Source organism: Patagioenas fasciata, chromosome 2, assembly GCF_037038585.1.
Source record: "Patagioenas fasciata isolate bPatFas1 chromosome 2, bPatFas1.hap1, whole genome shotgun sequence".
NCBI lineage: Eukaryota > Metazoa > Chordata > Aves > Columbiformes > Columbidae > Patagioenas > Patagioenas fasciata.
The window spans coordinates 18,455,942-18,481,434 of record NC_092521.1 but is presented as its reverse complement, the minus strand read 5'-3'; the positions used below and the strand labels follow the sequence as shown (position 1 = coordinate 18,481,434).

Sequence of the window (25,493 nt, the reverse complement as noted above, 5' to 3'; positions counted from 1 at the left end):
GTGTTTGGAATTTGTATTTTTATATTAAAAAAAAAAAAAAGAAGAGAAATGTGAGTAAAACTGGGGTAAAATTTTCTCGTCTAACAAGTCTCAGGTTGTGTCTACATTAGCATTTTTGTTCAGATCCTTCTTGCAACTTTTAAATGTGATGAGTGGTCTTGATATGAAAAAATCAGTTTCCTTTCAGAGGAAGCACATTGAGAAGCTCAACTCTAGGTGCACAAAACTAGTGTTCTATCTCCTTTTGGAGGCAAAGAGGTCAAAATTATTGACAGGTGTTTTTGACAAGTTAGAACCCTATAAGTAATGATAACATTCAGCCCAGAGGACTAGACCAGACACTATCCAAAGAAAACTCTCTGAACCATACGTAAACATGTTTTTGATACTATAACACAGTGAGTCTGAACAAATGCTGACATTTAATGCTCACTTTAACACAATTAGCTCTTTTCTGTTACCTGTCTTTATTGAAAACTCTTCTAGTATTAGTCATGTATTGGAAACAAATATCTGTATGTCTTATTGATCGGGTCAATGCCATTCTTCATTCTTGCATTTTAATTCATATGGAAACTTAGCATTTTATAAAGGCCTGTTTAGGTCTCCAAGTGAACTACATATAACATATTTTAATAATATCAGGATTTACAACAAAATATGAGATCTTACAGACCTTTAAAAATGATATTGTTTGAGTTCAGATTTAATACTGACTTACAGAACTGAACTCACCTATCATTTCAGCAATTGCTAATTCTTCCTAGCACATATGTAGTAAATGACAGTAATATTTTTTTGATAAATAAGAGAGAGAGAGTATCAACAGATCTGTTTAGATGTCAGAAGGAATTCAGAAAGAAGAAAGAATTAATAAATCAGGGTTAAGTGTCATCCAGCTGAGTTGAAGAGGATAGATTAACAACTTATAGAAATGTGAAAAGCTGGAGTAAGTTTACCAATCAATAGCAACAACAATAACAAGTTTGTATAAGATACCTTCCCTCTAATGAGTTTGACAATTGGTTGAAAATATTTTTTCCCAGTTTTCACACAGTTTTCTTTCCTATGATGTCTAGCCATCTTCTAAAATTACTTTTTTTTTTTTTCACGCAACTACCACAACTGAGAGGAGCTCAGTAAAATTAAATATCACCCCAAAAAAAGTACGAAACTTCGTACATTACATTAACGATGTGCAAGGTTCTAGAAAGAAGTCAGAATGACTAGGAATAATCTAATAAAACACCTCCTGCTTTTAAGAAGAATTGAATCCAACAGAATGGTTATATTTTTGCTTCTTATTTTTACCTCAGGTTTTTTTGTCCTTGTTTGGTTGTGGGATTTGGTTTGTTGGTTAGTTTTGGTGGTGGTGTTTGTTTTCGTTTGGGTTTGGTTTTGTTTGTTTTTATTTGGTTTGGGTTTTTTTTAATTAGGTTTTCTGAAATTACAAGCAACGTAATACAGGAAACATTTTCCAACAAATTACTATTTCAGCACTTATTGCAGCATTCATTTCAGCACATACTGATCTCTGCCACCTCCTCTGCCACCTCAGCTTTTATCACTTTTGGAAATGTCTGTTTGTTTTCTCCCAGTAAGCTACATTAGCATAGGAGAAAAAAAAAAAAAAAAGATGTACTCATCCTGATCCTCAAATCATATTTGTTTCCCTCAGTTATATGTCAGGATACATTCCACCTTCAGATTTGTAGCTTCATAAGCAACACTTTTGCTCATTCATGTGTCATTCAAACTAAGCTTAAGTGAAAATTTGCACCAAATCATGTGGAACTATGGAAGGAAAATTATTTCAGATGGACAGTAGTCTAAAAAGGGAAAGAGTAATCTGTACAAAGTGACACTGTAATAAACCCCTATATTTAATGTATATGTTAGTTCAGATTTATATGAAAGTCTCAGTTTATGGATATTCTTTTACATTCAACTTTAGAGACATATTCAGCAACCTAGTGACGCAGTCTTTACACATTGAAGAGATATTGAAAAAGGGATTCAATCTGCGGAAAGGTAACCATAGCTATAATTTGACAAGAAAAGCAGCCCAGCCACACATACTTCTTAAAATGCAGAACTCTTTTCAATGTCTGTGATAAAAGAAAGAGATAAGCTGATTCACTTTGCTTACTTTTGTCTGCCAGAGAGAAACAAAATAGAGAAGCCATTACAGTAGCATCCATACCTAAACATCTGGTCTCAATTCCACTCCAGAGTCCAGAAGACAGACACTCCCTCACTGCAGAGCCGACGAGCATGTATCCTGAGTCACAAGTAAATATAGCTGTAGATCCATATGTGATTTGAGTTCCAATCTTATTCCCGTTTGGAGGTGTAGGAAGTTCTCCACAAGAAATAACTTAATAGCAAGAATAAGCAAAACAGAAATGTACAGTTGAGTATCACAAAATACATACAATAACACTTATCAACCAGCAATGCCAATTATACCAGCCAAACAGATAAATAAATTTCACAGCTTTAAGTATTTTGCTCAGTAGAAAAAATAGATTAAAAACTCAGCATTAAAAAGACTTCCCCAGAAATAATACTGAAGAACCAATTAAAATTGTCTCTATAAAGTTAAAACCCCCCACCATTCAGAACATTGCTCTTTAAATAGCTATTTAATATATAGATACATTTTATATAATACATAATACATAATATATAAAATATACTATATAGTATATAAAACATACTATATATCGTGTATACTATATAATATCATACATAAGATATTTATTAGTATATTTATTATAATACATACTTAATATTTAAATTGCTATTTAATTACTTTGATTTTATGAATGAGTTTTTCTTAATATTAGAATAGCACAGTTGTTGCCATTTTAAAAATTGTCTTTATGGTTTCCTGGGAAGATGTCATTTTTATCTTTTAGTTCATAATTAAATGCTTGCCCTAGCACTCACACAATACGTTGTTAAAATAAGTGAATGACGTGCATGGAATTCCCTGTTATTATTTACAATTCAAAGCACCTTTTATTTAAAAAATCTTATTTTTTCTTCAATAATTTTCTTTTAAGACTTGGTAAAAAGAACTTTATCATTAGTAAACAAGGAGGTGGATTATCAAAGGATGAAACATTTAGTGCACTTTATGCTAAAAAAAATGTAGGTGGCAATACTGTAAACAGAACTTCCGAAAATATAGTGAAAATATGTTTGTTTTTTAAAGAAAAAAAGGTTACAAGTACATATACAGTATTTAAAATATTTATATACACAGAGACATGCATAGATACAGATGCATATACAGTATTTTTAACACTGGTATAGGTAAAATATCACAATTAATTTTAAAAATCAGCTAAATTATAAACAAAATTTTAACTATGTTATAAAGAACTTAATTTCCAATGTAATTATCTGCCTCTGGAGTTGCATTTTCCAGCCCCCTTTTTATTTTCAAATATATTATCAATAAATTCTAAATACCTTCTAACCCACAGCTATTTGGCTTATATGTGCTTTTTTTTTTTCTGGTTTTTAAATATGTCTGGATTTACATACATACATGCAGATGCACACAGTTTAGATACATGCACCAAACTCACAGACATATCCCATTCTATCAGAGTGTATGTCATGTGGTGTTTCACAATGAAGAAGAACTTTGGGGTTTCACAGTATATCCAAAACCCAACACTTTTGAAAAACAGATGTCTAAATTTAAATAAATAAAGAAACCTGCTTTTCACAGGAGTGGAGGAGGGGAACATAATTGTAACCACACATTTAACCTGTTTAAAGTGTCTGAATAATCATTACTTATTTTTTTCAAAAGTAGCTATTGCAGGTCATCAGAATACCAGCAAACAGAAAGAATGATGTAGACTTGCACACTATACAGTAACCAGCTGAAAGGAGAGATTATTTTATTTATCAGGTTTATAGATAGTATACAAAGGTTTTGCATTTCTAGACTATACAGCATTCCTGACCTAGAAAAATAATAAGAAAATGTTCTCTATTACTTATTTTTACCTCTATAGATTTAGGAACCTTTAAATTTCAAAACTGTGCTCAGAGATATTTCCTTTTCACTAAACCTAATGGATTGTATTTGTAAGTATCCGCCTTTAGGAGAACCAGGAATTCCAGTCAGGAAACTTTTTCTAATTAACTGATCCCAATATTTATTAGTTAATTTCTAATTTAGCCAAATAAAATATTTATATCTGAAATCTGTACAGCAGATGCAGACACAATATGTACTCACTTTGGCAGTAAGGTCGTTCATTTCTCCAACTCCAGGTGCCATTAGCAAGACACTCAATAGATGCTGGTCCCAAACCATAATACCCTGGATCACAGCTGAAAACTACTTTTGTCTTGTACTCATAATGTGAACCATTCACTATTTTCCATCTTCCATGTTCCAGTGTAAAAGAATTTATGCTTGGACATGTAACAACTTCCAAAAATAACAAAAACACAGTTATTTGTGGCTTAGTACAGGCAAATTAGGAAAATACGTACCATTATTAATTCAGAAATGTATTTTAAACACAGTGACATAATATTTGCAGAGTAAGGCTGTATCTGAAATTGTCTGTGGTTAGTAGCTACAAGTTGTCTCAATTAATCATGATCAATGGCGCAGACAGATCAGTGACTGTGTATGCAGAGCTATGCAATTGATGTAGATAGAATCAATACCATGGTTGAATTCACTGTCACTCCTGTGACATTTTATATCAGACATAAGAATCTTTACTAAAATGTTAACTGCTTTTCAATAAAGGAATTATTTGTTCATCCAGGTAATTTCTCTGAGATCTTAAAGACCCATTTGGAGAGGTTGCACATTGGTGACAGACAAAACAACATCCACAACCAACATGTTTTTTTCAGAAGCTACACCTTTTTATCTCATGTCTTAATTCTATGCGTTCTTCCTCGAAATACCAAACAAAAACTTTCTACCACCCTAATCTAATAGAAAAAGTTTAACAAGTACAACATTTTTTTCCATGATAAAAAGACACAGGAAAATCTTTACTGGATACTACTTTCTTTCTTCCCTTTCAGATTGGTTCTTTAGATAGAGGAAAAGGTATGAGGAAATGTGATTTACAGGAAAAAGAAAAAAAAACACAGGTAAAAGGGAGAATGCTTGAAAATTATACGAGGACATGTTTTCTTCCCTTTCCAAGATTCACTGGGTGAGATAATCCAAATCTTAACATGTATCACACACACTGACATTTCTGTATCAGTCTTACAATCACTTGGGTTTTCAAACTGCATTTACAACTGATGGTATCCACTTCTCTTTGGGATTGAACATGCATTTTCTCTTCAGTGATGTTACCCCAAGTTTAGATGGGGTAGGATTATAATGGTGGGCTGAATATAAATAATCAGCAGCAGTTTCAAAGAAGTATCACAGAATACTAGAGACTTTACAATCCTGAATAGTAAACAGGGTTTGTTATCAGTACATGAACTGTGCTCCTCTCACCAAAGAGATGGCTTTTGCATAAACCTCTGCAAGCATTAACTTTACCTGTAAAGTAATTATCAGTTTGAATGTATTACATGGTCTCCAGTGTATTTCTTCCGCTGTGAGAGAAAATTTCAATATATACCTCAGATATACACATTTTGAATACATATTTCACAATAATTTAATATCAGTAATTACTCTAGATTAAAGTAACCTAAAGCTGAAAGTTTAAGTAATATGAAGACTTGTGCCTTAGATAAATAAACAAAGTGTACAGCCATGTTCTTACTCACTGGAGAGGTTTAACACGTTACTTACCTACACAGCGAGGTGTTTTATTGTGATTGCTCCAGGTACCATCTGGCTGGCAGACTGCGGTAGTAAGTTCTTTAGCTGAGAGTCTATACCCATCATTGCAGAAATAAGTAACGCTGGTGCCAACTAAGTAATCTGTTGTTAATATCCCACCATTTAATGGAGCTTTAGGAATTCCACAAGATATTGCTGAATAAAGAGAAAGATATATTTATTTTACATTTTCTTCACTATAAGCTTCTGCCTATACAAAGGGTTTATGCATTGTAACATCAACAGTCATACATTCATGAAAATTACTTTTTAACTCATTAGTGTGTGTTTTAAGACCGCAGATAAGTTCCCTTAAAATTGTAGGGAATTAAATCTCAGGAAGTTTTTGTCTTTTCATGGAGGAGATTGTAAGAACGAACAGTGGTTCATAACTCTGAAGCTATCCTTTTAAAATGAAGAAGATAATAGAGAATATGTGCAAAAAATATGATCAGCATGGTTGAATGAGTAAAACACCAGTCTGAAACACTAGGAATCTAGTTTGTACTTCAGGTTTCTTCCATCAGTTGTACTGTGTGACCTCTGGCACAGCATTAAAATGAACTTTTAACACTCTATTTTTCCTTTCACAAAGCAGAAAGAAAACACTCTCTTGAAAACATTGTCAAATGAAAGTGTAAGCCTTATTTTATTTTATTTTATTTTATTTTATTTTATTTTATTTTATTTTATTTTATTTTATTTTATTTTATTTTTCAGCAGAAAGAACCATGAGAAGATCTGGCCCTAAATTGAACTAAATCAATACTTTCCACATACACTATACACCAAAGCAGGTCAGATAAAAAAACAAACAAACAAACAAACAGAAATTGGGGGGGGGAGCTTAAGCACTTAATTCCTTGACTTTGAAGTGGAATCTTGAACCCCTAGAAACCACCTAATCTGCCTACACAGAGGTATGAAAAGTTAAGCTTCTCAGACTATGTTTAAATATTTGATAAAAAGGAGTAATCTATTTTTGCCCGTATTGTGAGCTGATCTGACATAAGACAGATCTGCTTCACAAGCAATATAACAACAGTATGGCACTGTACCAAAGCTAATAATCACAGCTGAGTCACAAGTAAAGCACTAATAGAGGTGATAGGATCAGTGTTAAAATATGCTTGAATTGCCATAAAAAGAAACTGCATACTGTACTAAAAAAGGTCACATACAGTTATTATTAGTTTGCTTATTGTCTTGTCTAGGCAACCATAAAAATATATATCTCATGGCTATCACAATGTCTACGGTCAACTACAGACAAACACATATTTTGAAGAAAATAAGAAAACAGTGATTAGGAGACACTGAAGGCCCCAAGAGAGTCACTGAATTCCATCTTCCAGGGTGTACGAAGACATGATCCCAGAGGGATAAAAAGTGACAAGTTAACTAAACCGGAAGGCCCATCTTCCATTTCTTACTAAACATCTGATAAAACTCTACTATTTCCCCTAGTGTCACCAAAACTGAGCCTCCATAACACTAAAATGAAAACATACGACCAAGTTGGTGTTTATTATATCTTATTATAATATCTTATCTATCATATCTTACATACCTCAACTGCAGCAGCAAACATTAGACAGACCTATCCACACAAAAGGGAGGATAAGCAGAAGCTGGTTTAACTAGGGTATAATCAAATAACACTGTTTATTGCATAACTGGCCAAGGTAAACCCTTCAAAAGCAGTTCTTTTAAAAGTTTATCGTAATCAAACCTTATAATTTAGATAATCATGGGAATCTTTTATTATCTTGTGATAAGAGGTTTAGTATCATTAAAACTGAGATGGATAAAAGGATGACAACACTTTCACATTATGATCAGTTTAATGTATGTCTAAATAAATAGAATAGTTAATATCTCAACAGTAAGAGCAATAACAGTTTGGAAGTAATCTTTATTATTGTTACCATTATACTAATACAATATTACACTTCGAAGCAGCTTCCTTGTATTTCTTTCCATGCCAGAGGAAAGGTGCTTTTGTATTATCATTGAAACAGGTTTCAGGCAGCTGCTGAAGTCTGGCTTGAGGCATTTCTTTTTGATTCCTTGCTGCTGCATTGAGACTCTTCTACTGACATACGTTTATTTCTATAAACAATATAAAAAGGTTTCATTCAAGGTTAAAATGTTATATCTGGATTTTTCAGGTTCTGTCAGTCCTGTAGTGCAAGTGATTTGAAGAATGGCTGGTATTATCTATTCAGAGTTTCAGAGATCAAGATTTCTATTCATATAGTTATAAGAATGAGAACATTAAAAATTACTCTAACATTACTCATGTACTTGAAAAAAAAGCTACTGGCATTCATTACTTACACAAATGGGTTCAGCAGTTATAGTAATGGTACAGATACAAAATGAAAAATGTAAAGAGGAAGCATTAGTTTAAATACAGTAATGAAATATTCTGCAGGTTGTAAAAAAATATTTCCCAAGAAATGGACTTAGTATTGCTCAAAAGAACCCCCAAACAACCACAAACCACTAGCTGTGTTGATTGTAGAGGTATTGTTAAAGAACTCGTAAATTTTAAGTCCTTAGATTTCTCATTTCCTATAGGATGATGCCAGTAACTCCTACTGTGATTTGACTAGTAATCTTCATTTAGAAGACAGAAAATAGATTAAAATGAGATGCCTTGTTTTTAAAGTTATTGCAAAACTAAAAAACTAATACTTTCATTGTTGTTGTGTTAAATGGTCATCTGTGCCAACCCTACATTCAGACGTGTGAAAGAACTGATTAAAATGGTTTTGCTATTTGTTCTATACATAACAGACAATGTGAAGTAGAAGGTAAGACTGTAACATTGTCAACTGATATTACCTAGCAAAATGATAAATACTGACTGACAATTAAAAATAGTTGTTAAAACAATGCTCATATTCTATATCACAAGGTTCTAAAAAACACAGCCCATACTTAAAAGAGTTAGAACTACTTTGTGGTGAAGCTGTACTTCCCAGTAGTAGAGGGAATGGCAAAGTCTTTGTCTCTCATCAATATCCTCTATGAAATAACATGAGGGATAGTTACTGATGTTGTTCTCAACCTTTTCTTAGAAGAGATCATATCATAAATCATCTGTATCATATGGGTATAGGGGATAATTTTCACCTCAGCAAAACAAGGGTAAGCTTATATGCATAACTGTTGTAGAGAAGCAGCTTGTTCGTGAGGGGCTTTGCAGCAATAATGTGTCTTTAGGTTGAATCTAAAGAGTTTGCTGGTTTGAGTTGCAGCTACACATCTTGACCGCAAACCTCTTTCTGCACAGAAGGTCTTGCTGGAAGCAAGAATAAAGTCCGTGTCATGTATCAGAATTAACCCTCATTTAATACATAATTACAAACAGCTGTTATGAAATTAATACTTACATTAAATAATTTTCAATACACTAACAGTTGGTACAAAATCTTTGTGCTTAATCAGACATCATGAGATTACTAAACACTTAACTTGTTTGTAAAGTATTGTTTGAGTATTGAAACAATTTCCATTACTGAACTTTACTCAGTATGTTCACAATAATCATCTGCTGCTTGAATTCAGTAAGTGTTGTTTTTGTTTACTGTGTTTCTATTTTTGTTTTGTTTCTCATTCCACATTGTTTGATACATCTAATTAATAGTCTGATCAAGTTCTACAAATAAGTGTCATGAAGGCAGTCCTTTGATAATGGAAGAGGAGAAAAACAAATGAATGATATGTAGAAAATGCACTGCCTGTACTTTTTTTGAGGACATTCATGTTCGAAAAGTACAGGCACACCTTGTATATATTGATAGAAATTTATCAAAAAGCTTTTAGGCTGACATTGTTTCACCTTTGACAAAGTTTAGCTTGTTTTGCTTTACAAATATACAGTTAAAAGACTTTTTGTGAAAAAAAAATATGGGAAATTAACATGGAACATTCCTATAGCATTAATCTCCACTGGTTAATAGGAATAAAATGTACATATGTTGAATAAACACACCTGCAAATTCTCCTGAAAAAAAAAAAAAAAATCCTAATAGCTCACTGAAGAGTGACATAGGTAAGTTATCAGAACAACAGCATTCCTTTCAGGAAAGGAAGAAGTAGAATACAATTGTGATGGATATTAAATAACTATTTCCTTTTCCTTGTTAAGTAGAATACGTTTTGCCTTTATAATGCAGAAGAAATTAAATATACAGTTAACCCAATGTATTATATTTTAAATTTCAATTTAAACCATGAAAGATTAGACTGGTATCATGGGCAATGCTTTTTTGGACAATTTCCTGTTCTTGAAATGTAGCAAGGTTGAGGTCTTTCTGATTTTTATATAGTTCTTAGATCATGATAAATGAACTTTAATAAATGTTCCATTTTTAATTAACTTTTTGAATAATTTTACACTTCATATTTGGGATTTTTTTCCTCTTACAGTGATGTAAACTTTTTTAGTATCTGCCAGTCCAGAAAATTCTGTTGAAATACTGTTTCTTAAAAATACTTTTTTTTCTTTTTAATTTTTATTAGGTACAAAAATTTTGGTACAGAGACATGACCATTAAATGATTACATTCTATTCATTTCAAGTCAGAAAATGCATGGCTTAAAAAAGGAAAAGGAAAATTTATTTGTGTGTATTATTTTATAATGAAAGAATTTACCTTGACAAGCTGGGACTGGAACATCCCATGAGTAAAAACCGTATGGAGACTTCCTGCATACAGCAGTACTTTTCCCAATGAGCCGAAAACCTCGATCACAGGCCCAGCGAACCATGCTGTTGAGCTGTCCACCTGTCTGACTGACAATGAAACCATGCGGAGGAGACTCTGGAGTACTACAGTAGAGAGCTTTAAAGATAAATATTGAATAAATAAAAGATGCATTTAGAATCCAGATGACAATTCTTGACAAATTCTTGTGGAATTCAGAGGACACCTGACAACAAGCTAAGAAAACATCACTAAAAGTTGTTCTTTTTTTTATTCTGATCATCAAGGAATTTCACTGAGTATAAAGGTGAAAGAATAGGGCTTTATAAGGCCTTCAGGTTTTAGAAGCCTAAAAAGAAACATAGTGATAACTTACTTTTATAACTGCTTTTTTCACCATCTTTTTTAAACCAAGTAAGCTCAAGAATTTTAGTTCATGATGAAATTTATTGCAATTGCAAAAATTTCAGTAGTATGTATATATATATTTAAGAAGGAAATATCAAGGATATGGTGCACATCATTATTTTCAAATAATCTTCCCTTCTGGTCCTAAAAGAGTTTTAAGAACTTTCTCTTCTTTTTCTTTTAACAGATCCAAGAAGTACTACAGTCAACGAAAACAGGCACCATAAAATACTTCGTGTCTAGCCAACAGTGAATTTTATCTAGTTATACAACAATTTTACTTCTGAAAATGACACTGATACTGCTTTACAGACTCTTGTGAATCTAATTATTTTTATGCAATAGTGAAGTTGCCGGAAATTGAGTGATGAAAAACAAAAAAACACAGCAAAAAGAAATATTTTTATTTATTCTTTAATGCTTTCTTTACTTTGTAAAGTGAAATTGCTTTATTCCAATAACTTCTCCAGTATCAGATACTATCCCTAGTACTTTCCATTCTGTATATTTAATGTCTCTGTTCATGATAAAAAAAATCAAATATAGATTTTGTGTAATTGATGTAAATTGCAACAGATATACTTTAGCTTAATTAATGAATATTTTTATCCTGTAGAAGAAGAATATTGTATAATAGTTTCATGAAATAAATGATATAAAACTCAATTTTTATTAAGTATCATCTTCACGCACTGTTCTTAAATATGTTCATTTGAATTAATAACAGACACAATGCTGGCTTTTTTGACATGTTAAATGATCTCTTGTAATATGGTTTGCTGCTCCTGGGGAACCTTAAATTAAAGAGTTCAGTCCTTCAGGTCTCAGATTTTTCCACCTTACAGGTGCTCACTCCTGCCTTGTTGACAACTCTTCCTCTGTCCCACCAGAAGTGTTAATGATGAATGCATAAAGATCCAGTATGAAGAACAGAGGCATATGAGTGCAAATGGTTTTTTGTTTGTTTTGTTTTATTTCTTTTGGGAGGGTGTTTGTTTTTGTTTGTTGTTTTGGGGTTTGTTTCTCACAAGATCGGTATCATCAAGTTCATATATAACACAGATTGGATTTCCTTTCAGTCTGGGCAATTAATGTTACAAAATCTAGCTTACGTTACCCATTTCACATAAATAAATATGTTCTGTATTGAAATATTACACATGTTAAAGAAAGTCTGATTTACATACCTATATATCTGATCCTGAAACCTTTTTTATTGGTGCCATGATCTGCTGACCACCGGAGAAATACTTCATGGCCATTGCTGGTTATATTTAGAGAAGATGAATAGTCCCCACTGAGAGAAATGAGCAATGGGCTATGACTATTTGGTCCTTGATACAAGGAAGAAGGAAAAAAAAAAAAAAAAAGAAAAAAAAAGGAGTTACAAAGTTTAAAATAACATAGAAGAAATTATATGCATACAAATAATATACATGGAAAACCTTTTGCAAGCAAAGAGTGAATTAATCTGAATTGAAATTGGAAGTTGACATTATATGCTATATACTAGAGTCAATATTGCTTTGGAAACAAAATTATTTCTAAACATAGTTAATGAAGTACAGTTTTGACACGCAACAGCTCTTTTAATTGCTTAAGAATTTTGCTTATTAATAATTGCTTATTTAGGATTTTTTAATGTTTTGCATAAGCGACAGTGATTACACAGATGCAATATGAAAACACATATATATAGAAAAAGTATCATTCAAATTTCTGCATCCTATAGTTACCATCAAACACCTCAAGTATATCAAATTCCTTTTCTGTCTGGAAGAATTCAAAGAACATGCTGATATTATAACCCTTTTCCACTGTAATGGTCCACGCACACATCTGAAGATTTGGGTAACTGTCAGGATATCCAGGGCTCAGTATTACTCCTGTTGAATCCAGACGCATTTCATTGGCTGGACAGAGCACTGTAAAACAGAAAGACTGGTAAAAACTCCAGAGGACACTATTTTTGTTTCATATGATTGGCAAGATTTTCCTGAGTTTAAAAGATCTGCATCACACATTTTATTTAAATAAATACAGAAAGACTTTCATTTTAGAAATAAAGTCGGCTAGTTGAAAAAAATATCTAAAGTAAAGTTTATCTTGACAATAAGCCCTGCAACCCTCAGAAGTTACCACTTTTCTTCTTTCATTCTCTAGAAGATAAGATATTCTTGTAGGCTGTGCGTAAGTACTAAACTGTTGCATTTTATAAATATAATAGAATCATTCCAGTTGGAAAAGACTCTCAAGATCATCGAGTCCAACCGTAACCTAACTCTAGCATTAAACCATGTCCCTAAGAACCTCATCTATATGCCTTTTAAATACCTCCACGGATGGAATGATAGATTTTTTTTTTCTCCCCCCTCAGATTACTCTTACTGTCAGTGATAATACCAGGTAAAGTCATGCTCTGAAAGTAGAAATTGGTGACACCTAAATTTTGTGATCCTCCATTAAGCTCCAAGAACACAGACGTCTCGATATTAAAGGTCTTTTCCAACCAAAATGATCCTATGAATCTATGTACCTACACACAATGTAAGCACTATTCAGACATGAAGCCTTTGATCTAGAAAATAAAAGACACACTCCAGGCTGACATTTTGTTGCTCAGTAGGACTCAGCAGGACTAATTAGAAAAGAAGATGTCTTGTGCTAATCCAGCTACCTTATTTTTAGATTAATAGAAATCTCAAAAAATTCTAGGTTATTCCTTTTACATGCAGTAAAAAACCAAACCACTTCAAATTCTATTTTTTCTTCACCACACCTAATATAGTCCAATTTCTTCCCTATCTCTAATCAAAAGAAACAACAAAGAAAAGTTGTTAAAATCAAAGCCTATGACTAGCATTCAAGACGTTAGTGTTATAATCCTGAATGAGCTAGAGAATCTCATGCTGACTATGGGCAATTCATCTAATTGCTCCTCATTTTAAAAACAGGTACAAAGTTCACCATATGACAACCACTTTCTGAGGAAATAAAGATCAAATTAGGAGGAAAAATAAGAGGTGATTTCTGCACATCTTATAAGTAAAAATCCAAACATCACCCTGAGATACATATATGTATTTATTTTACCTCTATATTCCTCATCATCCTTCAGTTCTTTATTATGTAAAGAGATGTGTAACTGTGTCATATATGTTATGTGCATACTGAAGCTATACCTACAAACCACTACTTTTTTATTAAGTGTCTGTGATAGGTTTTGGGTTACACTTTAATATTTCTAGTGAACTCCCAAATTCACACAACTGATCGTTTCCTCCTTCTATTATAGGGACAGACTATTTCCCTCAAGAGTAGGTGCAAATTAGCTAAGGAAGAAATTATAAAAATATGAAGTTCTTAATTGCTGACAGCCTTTTTCCCAAATCTAACTCTCGGAAATAAGAAAAGGAAAATGTTTTTCCCTTTTCTCTAAAACATTGCTGGGAGAGGCTAGACCTTCACAAGATGAGAGTGTTTTTTAGATATGCTAATTAATTAAAACTGCTGTGGGTGAGCAAAAACAACATCTGATTGGTAGAAAACCAAGATGGCAGTATTCTTCATTTAATACAAATGTAAACCAACTGCATTTATTATGAATGATTTGGAAATTAAGCTCAGGAGCAGATGGATTGTGAAGTAATATCACAATGGCTATTAGTATCCAAAATGGTTTTTGTTTACATAAATCACAGTTTTATGAGCCTGTGGGTCTGTTGGTGCTTTTTTCTTTTTTTTTTTTTTTTTTCCTCTCAAATTGTCTTTATCATACATGTTTATAACTGTATGTCCTCATGTTTCTGGAAATAAATGGAAGAATCAGTAAGAAAACATAAACATTGAAACTTTAAAGAGATCCCATTTGTTTAAATAAATCACATGCAAGGTTTATCTCTGTTAGCTTCTGAATTGGCTTGGTTTGAAGGAAAACCTGCATTTTCTACAAAAACGATGGAAAACTTCTAGCATAACACGTAAAATGTCAGCTCAATAAGGACTAATTTAAACTTTAGAGTTAGTGGTTGGCAGGTTTGTAATCTTGTTTTGACCTTAACAATGAGGTAGGGCTATATCTTTCTATTCACAGTTTTCAGTTAAAGGAGGAAAACGTGTATACACTGGAGCACACATGCACACACATACAAAACCCCATTGTTTAGAATACAGTGGAAAAAGAAAATGAAAGCAATTAAAGTTGCAATGAAAAATGTTGCCATGATCTTTTTCACTTACATCTATGTGATGTTAACATTTAAAAAAATTTCCATATCATTTTTCATACTATTATGTTGTAGATAAAATGAATTATTCTCATTATTTATTAAATTTTGATTCCCTCCCCCCCAAATAAACCAGAATTCTGAAATTATTTTCACTAAGTAGAGTAGCATTTCTTCATTAATATATTTCTAATTATTTTGCATTAATATTTGATACATATTCTTTATAACAAACAGTGATAATACTGGGAATATCATCAAAAAGTCTGGAATATTTTCAGTGTGCCATCTTATATAAAGAGATATCAGAGGGTATTTAAGGAATCACCAGTCAGCTGGTCTGGCACGAGGAAAAGAAAAAGGAGAAAAAACCTTGACAAGTAGGTGGTGCTCCATCCATCTGAAGCCTTTCACCTAGTCGGCATGTCAGAATCTCATTACCAACCAATGTAAAGCCTGGCTGACACTGGTATCTTATTATGTCTCCTGTTTGGAAAAGCAAAACAAGACAAAACATAGACAATCAAAAGAAACATTAAACAGCAATTAACTGGCACTTTTAGTTTTGAAAGCATTATTGATTAATAAAGTTTCTTGCCACCATATATAATGGGCTAAGTGACCTCTGGCATAAACATCTTTGATTAGTCTAAGAAATGAGGTAAATGGGTGCTGTGTTGCACATTATGCTGCATCTATCAGTGTTTTTCATCACATTATTAGTTGGATAGTTTACTAATTTGCCTGCGTTTGACTGATGCTGTGTGAACCATGTGTCCAAAGATTTACACAATAAAATTTATTGGATAATCATTACGGAAATAGAGATACAAGGTCAAGTCAGTAATTTATATAATCCTAAAGGAAAATAAAATTAAATAGGCACTGTATTTAGTTGATGATATCTGAATTAAGCATGCTGAGAACAAGACATTTTTATTAAGAAATTAAAAATTCATATAGTTTTATGTAACAATAAAAGTTAAAAAATTGTGCATCACAGCAGTTCTTGTTGGTCCAGATTACAGAGCAGAATAGAAAAAAAAAAAAAAAAAAGAATAAAAAATATTTTCTCTTAGTTACCAATATAACTAGTCAAATATTGGTAAATATTAAAAAGAAGTTTATTTTTCTTTAGTGCAAAACTAGCCAGTTAGACATCTGACGACTGATCATAAAAGTCATATCTCTTTGAATGATAGATGATTAGTAATATTATTAACATGTCTATATAAACTTAGAGTGTCATCGCCTTCCCAATCCTCCTAATTTTTATGATTTTGATTTTACCCTTCGGATAACAGAACCATAATTTTGGTACAGAATATGCCATTGTCTACATATTTTTTTGCAGGTTTTGTTTGTTTCAGTGTAAGATAATGCTTTGTATTAAACATTATGAAAAATGTATTCTACAATAAGTTAATTAGAAAGGAGTTACTGTGTTACTTATATGTGATCTCTGAAACATAGATAGGATTCAAGAAGTACAGTAAAGAGGAATTAATTCTTAAGAAGTGCATTTTCAAATATAAATCTATTATGTTAGAGGCATAATTTGCATTTTGAAAAGTGAGAAATTTCTGTGCATAGCAGTCCTTTTGTTTGAAACAAACGTTGGTTTTCTTTTCTCTTATATTACCTATTTCGAATTCATCATCCTCAGTTAGAATTTCAGCATTTGGTATATTTGCTGGAGGCTGGCAGACCCGAAGCTGATAGGCTATAAAAAGGAAGAAAGCACAGTTGACATTCCTGTACTTAGACAGTTAACATAGCCATGCAAACATACCTGAGTTAGGACATATTAACATATAAATTTCAGAATTAATGAAAAATTAAATGTTACGTCTTACATGTTCTTAATTAATTATCTAATTTCAGTGGCAAAACTCTTTACAGAAACAACCTAAGAAGCTTAGAAGTGGTTGTCAATGTTCTCATTTAAGTGATCTTATTTGAAAACCAAATATTTTTTTTTTGTATTATGCAATTGTTGTTTTGCTTGTTTTTCTTTTTAAAATACATGTTTACTGCTGAACTCTTCTACTTTTGAAACTTTGAAATAAAGAGAAGTTTTAAAATCCAAAAGATTCTACCCAGAGGCAGCATAACTTATGGACAGAAGCATTTTGAATGTGAAATTTTCCAGTACATGTACAGTCCTGGAGCATACCTAACCTGCAGGTAGGGTCAGAGAAAAAAATCTACTTTCAATCTTTTCATTTGAAGTCTCACATGAAATCATTTTGTGAGTTTTAACACAGGTATGCAGCAGCCAGGCAAAATAATTAGGTAAAACAAATTACAAAAAAGACAAGTAGGGAAGAGTATGCAGAAGCCCTATAGCTTTATTTTTTTACAAAGAACCCATGAGGATGGATCTGTGTTTGGACACAAAAGAAGTTCCCTTTAATCTGAACACAATTAGGAGAAAAATTCTAAAATCTTGACAACATCAATCCAAAAAGTGTTTTTTTAAGTTTCTTCATGAATAATCCCTTGGACTGCTCAGTTTGCATCTTTATTACACATTAGAGACCACAATCATAGAATGACAATGTTCACAATAACAAAAGAAACAAGTACAAGGAGATCAAGTTCTTTAGAGATACTTTATTACTAGGTACAAACATTTTTATATGTGTTTGGTCATATACTGATATATTAATATATATCAATACATATCAATTCATATATTCATGGCAACAAACGGTCATTTTGTCCTTCACAAACTGCTACAGGCAATTTGTATGTCCAAATCTGTAACGAAAATTCTGACCTCCCTCTGCCTAGTCCTACTGGAGTCTATACTCCATAATCAATTCAAGTGCTGTTGCTGCTGGGTTTTTTCATTGTGGGATGTAGGCTGTTTGTTTTTTTTTTTTGCTTTGCTTTGTTTTGTTTAAAGTTCCTTAATACCCCCAGTTCTGTCTATCTATATTCACCTGGGTCTTTACTAAGTGAAAAATAAAGCCTTCTGGTCCCAAAATCTGATAACGATGCAGAAAACAGATTGTAGTATGTCCATGTTTTCTGGAATAGTCAATCCAACAGGCATTCAGAGTGCACCTAAAAACACCCTTCCTTCTGAATCTCCTTCCTTATAATGATAGAAATGCAAGATAACACATGGCCACAGAAGGCTTGAATGATGGCATAAACAGGTAGAATTTGGTGCATTAACACTTGTGCATTTTCATTTAATCAGCATTTAATTCAAGGACAGATTAACATTCACTACACAGTATAGTATTATTGAAATCTCTAGAAAAGGACTTTCTTCAAAATATGCAAATGTCTACAAGAAATTTAAAGACTCCCACAAAAATTTAGATTACAAAAGAATTTTAGAAGCATTGTAAGCAGTAAGAAGATGAGCAACTTGAACTGCAGGGTCTTGATGCTACCTTCTTTGCTCATGTCTCTTCATAGTGCATTCTTTTTGTTGTTGTTGTTTGACTACTACTAAATGGAATATCTGGTCAACAAAATAGCTTGTTTTCATCATTCATACTAGTCTTCCCATATTTGCCTTGTCCTTCTTAGAAAATGTAAATACATTTTTTTTATGAGTTTTCTTCCTTCATTAATCAGTACAGACAGTGAAAAACTGCAATTTGTCACACTTACCATGATAACTAAGTACAAAGAAGCCACTGGTAGTAAAGTCACTGTGGAACTTGATCAGAATCTGATTGGAAGTGCTATAGACTGATTCTAATGCAGTGTTTCCACTAAATTGTCCAATTTGAGGAGAAGTTTGGTCTGGTCCATCCCTAATAAAAGCAGATACAAAAATATTTTTTTTTCCCAAACACATAATCTAATTTATCCAAATTTTAATATAATGTGGTAAAATTTCTCTAGATTACTCTAAATGGCACAAGTCATCTAAAATCAGGTAACACAGACATTAAGGGGTGAAAGCCTTTGGAATTCCATAGGTGGACTGGACAACAGCAGGTAGTAGCTTAGAGGATCATCAAAACTTATTTAACCATCTTTTAGCAGTACTATTCTTATTTTTAACTAAAAACTGCAGCAAGCTGAAAATGACCGTACTTCATCTTCCTGCCACAAACTCTGCTCACGTTTACTTATCTATGATTTCAAATGTGGTTACCAGGAAATAAACAAAGCTAATACTGCTCATCTTCCCCTACCCCAGTCTTTTAAACTTCATCATTTCTAGGAAAATTAAGAGATTAATACTATTTAACTTTAAAAAGACAAGGAGTGAAAACTGACTTCACTAAAGTTAAAAAAAAAAAATGCTTTTACTCCATTGAATACAAGACGCCACTTGAAATCTGCATATAGATGCATATAAATATAGATTATATTTGTAATTATTATTTTAAGCATGATACTTTTAGAAATTCTATACTTTCAGAATTTTTTAACCTATCTTTTATCCTCCCACAATTAAATGTTATAGTGTTATCATTTGTAATATACAGCGCATATGGACCCATAAGAATTCATTTAATATTTTTTTCTTATGACTAGTGTATAGTTTTCTGAAACACTTTCTTGCTGAGAGAGATTTGCTATGCATTTTATATGAACGGTGTGTCTCTTCAGCTCAGGTAGACATTCATATAAATGTCGGTAGTTTTAAATAAAACTAAGATGATATGCAGTTGACAAAATTTTAAAATCCTTTTTCAAACACATTGATTAATATTATTTTGTTGTATTTATCACGATTTAGACAATACATGTATTGTTGGTAAGATCACTGCTACCTTATGGAAGAATGAAATACTTGTTTTTACAGAAAAATTAAACCAAAGTTAGTACTAAACAACAGTGGAAAAGTACAGATGACAAAACTATGACGCAAGGGCATTAAATTTTTGTACTCATTTCCTTGCAGATCAGAATTGATGAACATTAGAAGTTTAGATTTTCTAGCTGTTATTGGCATATTTTAACTGAAAGTTATTTCAAAATTATGGATATTTTTTGTTTTGAAAATTGTGCACTACTATATTTGTCCAAATTCTCACAGATTTCCCCTTCCTCTTCTGTTTTATCAGGGGAATAATATGATTTGAAGCAGCATCTGAATGTGAATAAAATGTATTTTTTCCATTGGAAACAGATATCAAAATTTCTGATCAGTTTTGTAAATAAATAAAATCCCAGAAGTGGTGTAAGCTATTTAATTATATAGCCATCATGTATCTAATACAGCTTATACAGGTATATAAATCATGCATAAGTAACAACATGCATGATATATTCATGAATAGCATAATAGATCCCTTAATTTCAGAACATTCTCCTAAAATTGTTGTTAATCTAAGTAGGATACAAAACATCAAAAAAAAAATCAGCAAAGAACACTTAGTGACATAATGCAATAAAGCTAGAGTTTTACAATTGTTGTGATACACACAATTAATTTTACCGTAAGAAACAAGTTTGTAACACAGGTAGGAGTACAACTGAAAACACATGCAAACACTTGGTAGGAAGGAAGAGCTGAATCAAAGAATTACTAGAAATGGACAGTGGTATTATAGTTTGTGTGGGATGAAAAAGAGAAAAATTGTTTGTATACACGCAATAGTATAATTCAATTCAGGAAAGATCCTTAAGCTCAGCCTAAGTTTGATACACAAAACAAGTGATGAAGAGTTAAAGAGATTCAAAATTATCTGAGTTTAATCAGGGCAATAGACTGGGTATATACTCTGATAAAATTTTCATTAGATTTTAAGGAAAAGCCGTCAAGTATCTGGGATACAGGACAAGACAGTTTGTAGCACACAAGGTGAAAAAACCCAGGACCTACAGAAATGATCACAAAAGTATATATAGAGAATTGTTTAATGTTTAGGAAATTAGGAACGAAATCCTGAGTTACATGAATTTACATGCCTCTAAATTAGGTTTCTTTGCAACAGAAATATAAAATGAATAATCAATATTCCAAATTACCTCTCATTATTTTTCACTACTCAGACTACAAGACCACTCTCTCAGCCTGTGGATTTTCAAACCGCATATTCAGTAATCAGTGGATTGTTGTTTTAGGCAAACTTCCACAAGGTCTTATCCACTTTTGAAATGTCAAGGAGACTCACTGGTAGAAGTTTCAAGATTTCTATAGGAGCTGTTACACTTGGTTACAGCCTCCTGCCTTTACCATCTTTGCAATTAAAAAAAAATGGGGGCTTCATTATCTGAAAAGACCATGCTAGACAAGGATTCAGGTATCTAAAGAACATTTTTTTTTACAGCTATTGTTAGCCCAACTCTTTTTATCATCGCCAAATACAAATCTAGTCTCTCCTTTTACGTACTCTTATCAGTTTAAAATAAACCAACTTGAAAGAAATGAAGAAAGTGTTGCTATGGTTTATTTTATTAACACTCTAAAACATGGTAATACACACAGCTGCAACTGCTTGTTATCACTCTGAAGTATACTTCTCTTAGTTGTTGATAAGCTGTCATAACATACTTCTGAACTCTTATTCACTGAGAAACTGAGACACACTATTATTGGCTTTGAATTCTTAACACAAGGACTGTGAAACTTCATGTCCAGTGCTATCTAAAGAGAATGGTATGTTGGAAAACATGGATGCGTGCAAATCACTCATTTCCCCTAGACAGAACTGCAGTGTCAAGGGAGAAATCACAAATAGACTCTTTAATTCATACTTTGTTGCATAGTGTCACATGAAGATTAAATAAATGCCAGAAATATTTTCTTACCAGACAGTTATGAAATCATATATTGGTTCTGTTTGGAGAACTGTGAAATTGATGTAGATTCCATTCCCAGGTGGTACTCTTACAAGCCAGAAGCAGTCCTGAAAGTTTGGATACTCGTCAGGGTATCCTGGAGAGTATATGGTGCCATTCATTGCAGTTATATTTCCTCCACAGAGGGCTATAAAACAGACGTTTGTTTTTAAAAAAGTATTAGATGCTTCTTGCATTCCTCTTAGACTGTGTAAGAACCATACTTTTAAACACGCTTGGTACACCACAACTAGATTATGTAAAACCATTACTGTATATAGAAAACAGACTTTACTGAGCTTTTTGCCAAGAGTGACACTATTGGTCAAATTAAAAATAAATAAATAAATAAATAAATAAATTTAAAAAAATCTGATGTAATAAATTTTATCAGAACTGGAACTAAAGTAATACTTAGACATTGGGTTAAATTATTCCCTACACAACTGAAAACCACTTTGTGTTGGCTTTGTGCAAATGCCAGCTACAACGTAGCAGTGAAACACGAGTTGCTGTCATTCATTGTCACAAGAAGGTGGCCAACCAAAATTATTAGGTGAAAGAAGAGATATGCTAAGCTGATGGAGGATGGGTGGGGGAAAAATAGAGAGGAATTTGAAAATTTAAATATTGTGTGAAACAGAATGAATAGCAACTTTGCATTTCCTGAGATAAATTCTGATAGACAAAGTAAAAGTCCTTTGTGTAATTCTTGTTGAAGTGTACTTATTTTAGACATCATACAGTGCAAGACTGACCATACAGCTTTTGGACTTCCACAACTATGCATTTCAGGAAAACTGTAGGCCAAACTATATAATTTTCTTCACAGAGGTTTCTGATGCATGTTGAATATGATGCCACCATATTATTACAGAAGAGAAATTATGTTATAGAAGCCTAGTTCTGGAAAAGCAAGCAAAGCCTAAACCAGCACAATTTGCTTTATTTTGCCTCTGCTACTCCCCACTCCACCCCAAATGGGCATGAAATGGCAACCCAGGTTCCTTAAAGTATGTTCTAACCAGAGTATCAGTTGTTGGAAATATAGCTTTGACATATAAGACTTATGCATTGTCTATATCTAGGTAAAGCATGTGTTATGGTTTATATATATATTTTGGTGTTGAACTGTAGAATAAGGAGATTTTCACAGTCACATTCAGACTCAATAGCTGGGATACTGGTTTTCTTCAGTTTTAGCTTCAAAGCCTCAAGGGTTTCTGAGCAGTGCAGGCAGAATTGATTTTGCAGCACAGTCTTAGGAGAGTAAAGCCATGCACTGGTAGCTGTCCGGCAATGACATTTCTTGGAAAATAAGAGGAAATAGATTCTAAATTGATGGAAGTGAGGAAAATGAGTTAAGAAGGGTCAGAGAGTGTTAAATGGTGTTTAGCACAGGTTGGAGCGATTTTAGGTGCATGAGGATGCAAAGAGAAGAGAACAAAGCTGTTTAACCAGGAAAAAATTTAGTGATATTTGATTCATATTGTCTGTTTCAAGAAGTTTGAGGCATTAAACAAGTCTTTGTGTATGCTGCCTTACAATAAAGATATTAAAGCAAATACAAATTTAAAACATACTGTACATTTCTGGCACTAGACATATACAAAAAAAACCCATTTCATTTTAATGTTTTTGAACACAAGACCTTTATCTGAAATCAAATGAAGTACAACTAGAAGATAATTATCTTTTTTCCTTCTACAATAAAGAAAAAACAAATCAAAACTCACAACCATCAGTAGTATATAAAAATATAAAAAAGTCTTTATTAAAAATACCACAGTAAATATTTGCACAAAACCTCGTATACTTTAATACATCCTTCTGGGAGCTGAGTAACACTGGCAGTCTGAAATTATGCAGCACAGGACATGTTAGATCTCCAGTATCAATTAGGTTGATTTTTTTTTTTTTTCATCTGCATCTTTTCATATCACATTAAATAGAAACAAAAAATTTCCAGACATTCTTCAGGAACTTCATCAAAAGCAATACTCAGAACAGCAACATACTTTGGGCATCTTAGAATTTGCTAATTAAAATATTGGTTACAGTAAGGTAATTCAGAAAAACAGAACAACTCCATCCAGTAAATCATTTGTCTTGATTCTGAAGCATAGAAAATACAGTTAGAACTAGGGAAAAGTTAAGTTGTTTTGCAGTTAAGACATAAACCATTACTATTCCTTCAGGAACCAGAAAATGGGGGTTGAAACTTAATTGTGATTAACTAACTTCTGCCCCTTTCAAAAGACAGTGTAGGTGTCATCTCTCTTTTATATGATAAGGCTTCTCCTTCTAAATTCAGTATCAGATACATCTTAATTTAGCTACCACATCCCTCAGAAATGCCTGTGGTTCACTGGATGCAGGAGGAATTTTGAGTAATGAGGCTTCTAATTTAAGTACCTTAATTCAGGTAGATGATTCAGAATACAATGCAAAAATCCAGGAACTCCTCTTCAGCTTGCTTGGTATTGAGAGCTGAACTTTTACAGTTCAGTATAGAGGGAAGTTAGGCCTTTAACTCAGGTCCTGAATCCCCCTCCTGAAACTGTGGAGGGTATTTATGGCATGTAAAAGTGAGCACACAACACCTTGTACAGATCTCATCTTTGTGGAAACTTTAGGCATATAGAGAAATTTACAGTCAATAACTTAATGGTGTTTAGATCTTGTGGTCACAGGAGCATAAAATTTTGGGGTGACAGTTTTGAGTATGAAATACCTTCACTGTGTCTATGTTTTTCCAGGAACCTAACATTGCTGTCTGAATGTTGCCATAATTGCGACAAACCTGGAGCTTCCAAAAGAAAGTAATTATTTCATATGGAAGAAAATTCAGTCTCCAGTTCCACAATCAGATTTTGTGGTGCACAGATATTTCTCAAAGAGATTTCTGTGTTATCAAAATATCCATCCTCTTCTGTTAGAGAGACTGATGACACTGGATGACTGACCTTCTTTGGCCTGCTGGTTAGGTACAGGTTGCTTTCAGCATAGCTAGCGATAAGATAAACACCTCTACAGAATCATCATATACATTCGTTCTATTTCTTCTAAATTTCAGTTACATGCAAGCAACAGTTCCTTGAATCTGATTACCCGCTTCAAGCATATCAGAGTGAAAAAGTGTAAAAGGTTAAAAAATATTATTTAAAAAAATTGCATTCACAACAAAAATACATGTAGAAAGGCCTTCACACAGCATTAACTGGAGAACAACTGCACTTATGTCATTCTGACATTTCTAACACGTTAGTGGCCAGAGATGGGAAATTGTTTCTGAATCTTTTTATTGATTCAGTACAGAGCTTTTACTCTGTAGTACCACCTAGATTAAAAAGCAACATGAGTCTCCACAATCCAGACCTTAAAGCTAACCTTCTAAAAATAAACTTATCATCTCAGATAATTTTTCAGAGTTTTCATATTTCCATGAAGCATTTCAGATTTTCTGCAAAAATTTTCATGTACAGAATTGGATACTTACTTTGCAAAGACCACAATATAAAAAACCAAAACCAC

General features: G+C 32.6%; 1 protein-coding gene across 5 annotated transcripts in view; it reads right to left on the bottom strand.

The window, feature by feature from the left end:
• The window catches only part of CSMD3 (CUB and Sushi multiple domains 3), a 637,009-nt gene that overhangs the window by 63,565 nt on the left and 547,951 nt on the right, over nucleotides 1-25,493 (bottom strand). For all 5 annotated transcript variants that reach the window (XM_065830155.2, XM_071803847.1, XM_071803848.1 and 2 more), the window contains 10 exons: nucleotides 21,930-22,107; nucleotides 18,828-18,973; nucleotides 16,837-16,917; nucleotides 15,567-15,680; nucleotides 12,705-12,893; nucleotides 12,156-12,302; nucleotides 10,510-10,698; nucleotides 5,813-5,998; nucleotides 4,265-4,459; nucleotides 2,204-2,377 (listed from right to left, as the gene is read on the bottom strand). In XM_065830155.2, the coding sequence (XP_065686227.1) occupies nucleotides 2,204-2,377; nucleotides 4,265-4,459; nucleotides 5,813-5,998; nucleotides 10,510-10,698; nucleotides 12,156-12,302; nucleotides 12,705-12,893; nucleotides 15,567-15,680; nucleotides 16,837-16,917; nucleotides 18,828-18,973; nucleotides 21,930-22,107 (1,599 nt within the window). The remainder of the gene's footprint in view (nucleotides 1-2,203; nucleotides 2,378-4,264; nucleotides 4,460-5,812; nucleotides 5,999-10,509; nucleotides 10,699-12,155; nucleotides 12,303-12,704; nucleotides 12,894-15,566; nucleotides 15,681-16,836; nucleotides 16,918-18,827; nucleotides 18,974-21,929; nucleotides 22,108-25,493) is intronic.